This window comes from Argentina silus (genome assembly GCF_951799395.1).
Source record: "Argentina silus genome assembly, chromosome: 14".
In the NCBI taxonomy this organism is placed as follows: Eukaryota; Metazoa; Chordata; class Actinopteri; order Argentiniformes; family Argentinidae; genus Argentina; species Argentina silus.
In genome coordinates this window covers 15,346,293-15,354,580 of record NC_139668.1, presented here as the reverse complement: position 1 = coordinate 15,354,580, position 8,288 = coordinate 15,346,293, and the positions used below count along the sequence as shown (strand labels likewise).

The following is an 8,288-nucleotide window of genomic DNA, read 5'->3' as shown; positions in this document are numbered from 1 at the left end:
ACGGAACAGAGGAGAGGCAGAGGGTGGAACGGGAGGAGCGTCGCAAGCGGCTGAAGCAAAAAATATATATATGCCATTTAGCAGACGCATTTATCCAAAGTGACCTACAGTACTGTAACTGCATACATTATTAGTATATATGGTCCCAACAGGAATTCAACCCCCAACTTCAGCATTGTAAGCACCAGGCTACCAATTGAGCCTCACAGGACCAGTTGTTGTCAACTTCCCGTCCCCCAGGGTTTACTTCCTGCGTCCCCAGAATCTCAATCGAGAAGTGAGATTCTGGGTTCCAAGATGAATATCGAGTGGATGAATGGAATGTTCAGAGGGAGCACCGTGGCGTCCAGCTCTAAATTTGGGCCATCTCTCCCGACACGTGACCCTGGCATTGACCGCACAATTAGAATTAGAATCATCATCCAGTGGAATTAACAGCCCTTTGTGATTGATGTCATCAATTAGAATCATATACCTTCCAGTGGTTGCTCACCCTCATCCAACTACCAAACCCTTCCTCTTTCTAATTGTAATTGTTGACTTGAAAGATTTTTTTTTAAAGTGCATTGTGAGCCGTTGATTAATTCCAAGGTGACAGTCTGTACAGTCCCCTGTAAGTCCCCTGAGTACAGGGGAGTTACATTATGAACAGTAATGTACGGCTATGAAGCTTCATAGCATGCCCCTGTGAGACAAGGACACACTCACGGGGTGAGGTTTTACAGGGTCAGTGATGATCCAAAGAGTCACAACTTCAGGGGCAAGGGTTCCTCTCTCTCTCACTCTTTCTATCTCTCCCTCTCACTCCCTGAGTTCAATAGTGTTCCTCAGTGTGGGCGGGATCACAGAAGAATCGAGAGCTGCGTTTGGCTGTCCTGGCAGTGAAGGGGACGGTCTTCAACACTGCAGTCAGAAAACAGACGATCAAATCATAGCACACAACACAACAAGTCAATCAAAGTGTGTGTGTGTGTGTGTGTGTGTGCAAGCGTGTGTGTGCGTGTGTGCGCGTGCGTGCGTGTACCTGTAATGATGTCCTCTATTGCTCCATCTTTCCCCTCGTACACATGTCGGCTGTCTTTCCCCTGTCGCCTCCTCAGCTCTGTGATCAATGACTCCTGCGGCTGACGCTTACCCCTGTGGGATGGAGACTGTGTGTGTGTGTGTGTGTGTGTGTGTGTGTGTGTGTGTGTGTGTGTGTGTGTGTGCGCGCAAGGAGAGGGAAAGAAGTAGAAAGAGAAAACATCAGTCATTCTGTTCCACGGCACAGATATCCGTACTGTCACAATGATGAGACTGTGCCCATGGAGACAGACTGTCAGGCGCGTGTCTCCATAGTAACAAATACTACCTTAGGCTCCTCATCCTCTTGCTGTTGCTCCTCTTGCTCCAATTTTTCCATCATCATCTGCTCCTGCCTTCTCTTCTGTTCATTCTCCTCCTCAGCCAGCTACACACACACACACACACACACACACACACACACATACATACATACATATATACACACACACTTGTTAAAATAAAAATGAAAGAAAACACATTATATACAGTATGAGACACACACACACACACACACACAGCTTACCCTGTAGGCTTTTATGAAGCGCACAAACACTGGGAAGAAGACGGAAGGAGGCATGGTCTTGGCACTGTCGCCAAAGAACTTCACCGCATCATCAAACGCATCCTGAAACCACAACACATCAGTTCCAGTTACTACTCTCTGTGGTTCTCTAAGGGAAATGACCGTTAATGCCATCTCTGCATGTGCTTGTATGATGTCAAAGGGTTTGTCTAACTATCTCACCTCATCCCAACCTGTGACACCAGTAGTCAAAGTATTTCCTCTCAAGGACGATAAATCATAAATCTGAATCAGTGTCTGCACCTTGCACACGCATTGTAAATGTGATATAGAGCTCCCCACCATCCTGTACTGAAAACGAATTCTAACAAACTCCTGTGTATGGCAATACAAAGATATTGTATCCCCCAGAGACTTTCCTTTGTCCTCGGGCCTGTGTGTGTGTGTGTGTGTGTGCGTGTTCCTGCCTGTGCGATGCGTGCGTCCTCCTGTAGTTTCTGCAGACGCGTCTCATGTTTGCTGATGAAGTCTTTGAGCGTAGCGTTGTGGCCGTGCATGCTGTACTCTCTCCACGTCAACTCCATACCGCGCTGCTGCTCCTTCACATCACACACCACATTCTCTAGGGACACTGCAACACACACACACACACACACACATATTTATTCGATTTACTTTCAACATCGGTGGAATACTCTTTACTGACCTATTTTGATACAATGACAGTCATTCCACAATGCTAGAGGTCACAGGTATATTGTGAGTCCTTGTTGTTAGAGTCGGTGCAAACCAGTGTCCTTCTAACCAGGGCGCTCACCCGCGGCAGCTTTCTCCACATAGTGCAGCTCGTTGTAGAAGAGAGCGACGCCAGGGAATTTCTCTCTCACCACATTAGCGATGTAATGCAGCAGAGTCTGCTTCCTGTCAGTCGTCTTAGTCTCCAGGAGCTGGGAAGAGGAACCCACACACACACACACACACATACACGCACGCACACACACACACACGTACACACACGTACACACGCGCACACACGCACACACACACACACGTACACACAGACGCACACACACACACACACACACAGTTTTAGCGATTGTCATTTGTTTATGGTGTGAATAACATATTGGATTGTGTGTGTGTTTCAGGTGAATAGTGTGTATCCTGTAATGAAACGTGTGCACCAGGTGACTAAAGAGTGTCTTACCAGATCTAAACTCTGGAGCTTGAATCCATATACGGCTCCTCTCTTACTACTGTTCATGTAGTTCCCCAGAGCCAGGATAATCTAGTTAACACACACACACACACACACGTGTATAAGGTAACTTATATCAATTGTGTTCAAACCATTTATACTAAAATACAAAGAGAAAGGCATTCTCTCTCTCTCACACACACACACACACACACACACACAACACCCACAACCTTACCTCTAGAATCTTCTTGAGTTTCTGGGAGGACTTTATGGACACAGACGCAGCGATGATAGCATGGAGTTGCTGCAGACAGAGACACAGGATCAAACTCTCTCCTGTGTGTGTGTGTGTGTGTGTGTGTGTGTGAGTGTGAGTGTGAGTGTGAGTGTGAGTGAGAGTGTGAGTGTGTGTGTGTGTGTGTGCACATGCTTACCGGCGTGAGCATCTGGATGTTGTCAGTGAAGTTGCCCATGAAGGTGATGATGGACATGCGTTGGGCCACCCTCTCGATGCGGCTGAACTGCATCATGAATCTGTCCTCGTCACTGAGCGCCTCCACAGGCTTTCTGTCCCTCTCGTACTGCCGTAGCATCTTCACCTCACCCTCAGTGGGCAGGAAACGCATCAGACACTCCACGAAGTCCATACGCACCGACCGCAGGTCAAACCTGCAGGGAACATACAAGGACCACATTTGGACCACATTTAAACACACTTAGAAGAGGGCGAGAGAGAGAGAGAGAGAGAGAGAGATACTGTAGACAGAGAGATGGACAGACAGACACAGAGGCAGGCACAGATGATAATAGTATTGTCGGGGTCAGGGGTTACAGGTGACTTACGTCTGGATGGCCCGACAGATGAGTTCGGGCCCCTGGCCAGCCTTGCGCAGCGTGATGGCCAGGTTCTTGGCTCTGTTGGCCTCTAGCAGAGACACTCTGCTGGGGCCCTTCTGCGGAGCTTTCTGCCTACTCAGAGTCATATCCACTGCTGCGCCCTGGGCCTTGGTCTTAAACATCTCCTCAAACTCCTCCACGTTCAGCTCCTGCAACACACACACAGACGCACGCACCAAGCACACACACAGACACACACACAGACGCACGCACCAAGCACACACACAGACACACACACACACACACACGCATGCACGCACATCATACAAATGATTAATTCAAGTATATACACGGTGTCTATGTGTGTGTTTGTGAGTATGCGGGGGGGGGGGGGGGGTAGGTGGGTTACCTGGAGGATCCTCTCATCGTCTATGTCATTGAAGACAGTTCCATTGATCTGACTGGGCTTCAGGGCCACCCAGTTAAACACTGGCATCCGGAACTTCGTCTGGATGGGCTTCTTAATCTTTACAGCTGGAGAGAGGTGTGTGGGGGGGGGGGGGGGGAGACAGAGAGAGAGAGAGAGAGAAGAGAGGGGAGGAAGTGAGAGCGGTGTCATTATCAGCCGCAGAGAGAATGAGAGAAACCAACCCTCACGTCAGAGTGAACACAACAGTCGTAAGTGATCAGTAACACAACACAACACCACCACAACACAACACCATGCAAGGGGCGGCCCGGGCTAGAGCAGGCGTGTCAGGGATTTAGCTGACACATGATCTACAGCTGGGTTGGGGAACCAATGATCTAAAACCCCCCAAAATACAGTTTTTTTACTAGATCAAACCATTCCAAGTCAGACGAAGGGAATTCAAATTCAAATTCAATAATGGCTTTTTGTTTTGAATAACACTCGTCATTCAAAACAAAAGGTAATTCCTCATCTATTTCTTGATTTGGAATTTCACTGCAGTCTTGAACAGCTGTTCCTGAAATGGAGCCGATCCCACCCCTGATCTCCACATCCAGACCACTGGGAATTAACAGATCGTTAGGATACAAAGACTAGTGTCTCTAAGCAGTGCCTAGCTCAAGCCGACCCTGGTGACCCCTGGTGAACGAGTGGGGAATCACATTCAGTGTGAGTGTTCACATTCAAGTGTGAGAGAGGCATGAGCAGAGGGAACCTACAGAACAGCTTGAGAGAGCCCTCTGAGAGCGGAACAGAAGGAGAGAACCAAGACCATATTAGAACCTAGCATACAGAGAACCAAGGAGAGAAGTGAAAAGAGAAAAGAGAACCCAAGGGAGGGAGAACGAGAGAGACAGAGAACCCAAATGAAAGGGAACAAAATCTTTTTTTGGCAGACAGACACACACACACGCACACACACTCAAACATGCACGCACACACACACACACACTCAAACACGCACGCACACACACACACACACACACACTCAAACACACACACGCACACGCACTCAAACTGAAACACGCACGCACACACACACACACACACACACACTCAAACACGCATGCGCACAGGCACACGCACATGCACGCACGCACACATACATACACACATACACACACACAAACAAACACATAAACACACACACACAGTTTTACCTGCCAGGCCGGAGTTGAAGATGACAGTGGGACCACAGCCAGGGAGAGGAGGGGCGCAAGGGGGAGGGGGAGGAGGCAGAGGACCAGATGAGTCCATGGAACGACAGGGGGGTGGAGGGGGAGGCGGGGGAGGAGGAGGAGCAGGTGGGGGAGGGGCAGGGTAGGGTCCATTTGATACTATAAGGAGGATGAGAGAAGATGGAGAAATATAGTTTATTTCACTATGTCCCCGATGCTCCATGCTGCTATGTTCTTTACTATGATCAGTGACTTTCTAACACAGTTTTAGCTAGGGCCAGGGGTTTTTCCTGACCTGTGACCTGAAAAAAAATCATGGTCCCACTTACAGCATTTGCAGTTATAGAGCAGTTAAAGCACAGACATATTATGCCTACATAATCAACAACCAAGTGACCTGATTGGTCAAACCAACACTTACTGGTCCCTGGCATTGGTGGAGGAGGTGGGGGAGGGGGAGGAGCTGGCATTCCTAACTCGGCCCCTGCTGAACTAAAGGTCATGAGCTCCGGGCTGGGGGAGAGGGCCATCCCAAGGGGGGGTGAGGGGGAGTCTGACACTCCCCCGTCTCCCTCGCCCCTCTGGGGATGTACGACACCCCCTGCTTGTGCCTCTCTGGCGCCCCCTGCCTCTTGAGCCTGCCTCTCCAACCGGCTCTGTCGTCGAATCGTCTGGTCCTTCTCCCTCACGATCCTCCGCAGGGTGTGAACCTGCGAGTTGGCACTGGCAAACACATCCTGAAGAGGGAGAGTTACTACTGTTAGCCTGTAGTTAGCGCTTGGAATTAGCCTGGAATGGCACCCTTAAGCCTCAACAGACACATACTGTAGAGGGAGAGTTACTACTGTTAGCCTGTAGTTAGCGCTTGGAATTAGCCTGGAGTGGCACCCTTAAGCCTCAACAGACACATACTGTAGAGGGAGCTAGCTGTAGCCTAAGCGTCTGACTAACCCGTATGGTGTCCAGCTCCTTGTTGGTCTGCATCAGCTGTTTCTCCAGCTCCACTATCTTGGCCATGGCCTCGTTCTCTGTGTCCAGTAACCTCTCAGACATCTGCAGGGGAACACAGACCATCACAAAGTGTTTCACAACAGCATTCACGCAATGCACAGTATATGCAACTTTTCATACAGGCTCCCCTGACACAAAATGACTTCCTTCTATATCCAGGTTGCCCTTATGTGATGTGTATGTTGGTGTGTGTGTTTGTGTGTGCGTGCGTGTGTGTGTGTGTTCTCCTCACGTGGGTCATGTTTTCCTCCAGCTCCTCCACTCTCTCCAGCGCGGCGGTCTTCGTCTCTGCATCCTCCAGCAGCGTCCCCACATCAAACACGTTGTCCAGGTAGGCCTGAATCTGCACCTGCAGACGGTCACTCTCTGTGTGCTTCAGCCTCTGGTGGAGGAGAGAGAGAGGGGGGGGTGGGCACTAGTGTTTGTATGGAGAGAGAAAGAGAGAGAGAGAGAGAGAGAGAGAGAGAGAGAGAGAGAGAGAGAGAGAGAGAGAGAGAGAGAGAGAGAATACCTCCAGGTATTCGTCCAGACAGAGTTTGGTGAAGTCGTACTGCAGATGGACTCTGAAGTTCATGTCCTCCACGGAGTGGACCACAATGTTTATGAACTGCATACAGGCCACCTGGACACACAACACAAAAGACCCCATGTCACAAAGACTACACCACTTCAAACACACTCTTCTGAGACACATCTCTAACATGGCTGCCACTAAAACCAAGTGTGTGAGAAACTCGTACCATGAAGTCAATGTTGTCGTCCTCATTTTTAAAATGCTCCATCAGCTTCTCAAACCGCATAGTCTCTGAACACACCTGAGAGAGAGAGAGAGAGAGAGAGGGGGGGGGGGGGGGGGGGGTATATTGTTGGGGTAAATATATTGTTGGAGTGAGTTGACTCAGGTGGTTGGAGCGTGATGCTGGCAAATCCAGAGCTGTGGGTTTGATATCCCACATGAGTAACAGAGACTGAATATGGAGCAGTCTGTAGCTCTGGGTAAAAGCCTTCGCCAAATCATCCTCTGGTATCCAGGTTGTCTTACCTGCTTGAAGTTGTCGAAGGCAGAGAGGATGATCTCATGACCTCCTCTGACCAGACACACAGCAGCTAACAGCTCCAACACCAGGGCCTTTGTCCTGCAGAGAGGGAGAGGGAGGGGGGGGGGGGGAGAGAGAGGAAGAGAGAGACAGAGATTGTTTGGGTTTGTTTTTGGACCTGACTTCCAGGTATCCATCCCATTTGAAACAAATTGCAACATAAACAGGTTTAATGGAGCATTCAGAAACCGTTGACACATCCTCTATAGATTCCTCAATCCTCATCAAAGGTTCATCAGCACATTCATACTCAAGGGTGTAATAACATCTGCCTCCTTTTATTTAGCACATAAAAAAGTCATTGTGATTTGTGATTGAGTCCTGTACGTAAAATGACTAACCGTGGGTTTCTGTTATTGAGGCTCAGAGCGATCTCATTCACAGCATGGGGATGGGACATGACCATGTTGAAGCCATACTAGGAAAAGAGAGAAAGGAAGGAAGGAGGAGAGGAGGAAAGGCAGGAGGGAGGGAGTGAGAAGAGCAAAGATATTGTGGTTATAACAGACTGCATACATTGGAAGTGAGTTTCATGAAACAAAACATGTAGTGAACAAAAACTACTGTAACCTCATGTAATGACAAAACAAATGTGTGTGTATGAGAGAGAATCTCACCTGGTAGTTCATGATGGCCCGCAGACACATCACACACACGTGCACGTCATCCTTCTTACACACCAGGCGAGAGTTCTTCAGCGTTCGCCGACTTGGCAGTGTGTTGGACCTGGACACCAACACAGAGCTAACAGGGGATTAACATCAGACTAACACAGAACTGTGGTCTGATGAACAGTACTACAGTGCCCAGTGTGTGTGTGTGTGTGTGTGTGTGTGTGTGTGTGTGTGTGTGTGTGTGTGTGTGTGTGTGTGTGTGTGTGTGTGTGTGTGTGTGTGTGTGTGTG

At 49.0% G+C, this 8,288-nt stretch overlaps 1 protein-coding gene across 1 annotated transcript in view; it reads right to left on the bottom strand.

The window, feature by feature from the left end:
• Positions 1–814: 814 nt before the first annotated feature.
• The window catches only part of fmnl2b (formin-like 2b), a gene marked incomplete at both ends in the record, with an annotated part of 10,328 nt that continues 2,854 nt past the window's right edge, over positions 815–8,288 (bottom strand). Inside the window, 21 exons of the mRNA XM_083685367.1 lie at positions 815–903; positions 1,025–1,151; positions 1,352–1,450; positions 1,589–1,690; positions 2,056–2,219; positions 2,406–2,535; positions 2,796–2,876; positions 3,025–3,093; positions 3,224–3,458; positions 3,633–3,835; positions 4,036–4,160; positions 4,818–4,838; positions 5,259–5,435; positions 5,698–6,013; positions 6,228–6,329; positions 6,520–6,669; positions 6,799–6,909; positions 7,028–7,102; positions 7,330–7,423; positions 7,726–7,802; positions 8,002–8,128. Of these exons, the coding sequence (XP_083541493.1) occupies positions 815–903; positions 1,025–1,151; positions 1,352–1,450; positions 1,589–1,690; positions 2,056–2,219; positions 2,406–2,535; positions 2,796–2,876; positions 3,025–3,093; positions 3,224–3,458; positions 3,633–3,835; positions 4,036–4,160; positions 4,818–4,838; positions 5,259–5,435; positions 5,698–6,013; positions 6,228–6,329; positions 6,520–6,669; positions 6,799–6,909; positions 7,028–7,102; positions 7,330–7,423; positions 7,726–7,802; positions 8,002–8,128 (2,674 nt within the window). The remainder of the gene's footprint in view (positions 904–1,024; positions 1,152–1,351; positions 1,451–1,588; positions 1,691–2,055; positions 2,220–2,405; positions 2,536–2,795; positions 2,877–3,024; positions 3,094–3,223; positions 3,459–3,632; positions 3,836–4,035; positions 4,161–4,817; positions 4,839–5,258; positions 5,436–5,697; positions 6,014–6,227; positions 6,330–6,519; positions 6,670–6,798; positions 6,910–7,027; positions 7,103–7,329; positions 7,424–7,725; positions 7,803–8,001; positions 8,129–8,288) is intronic.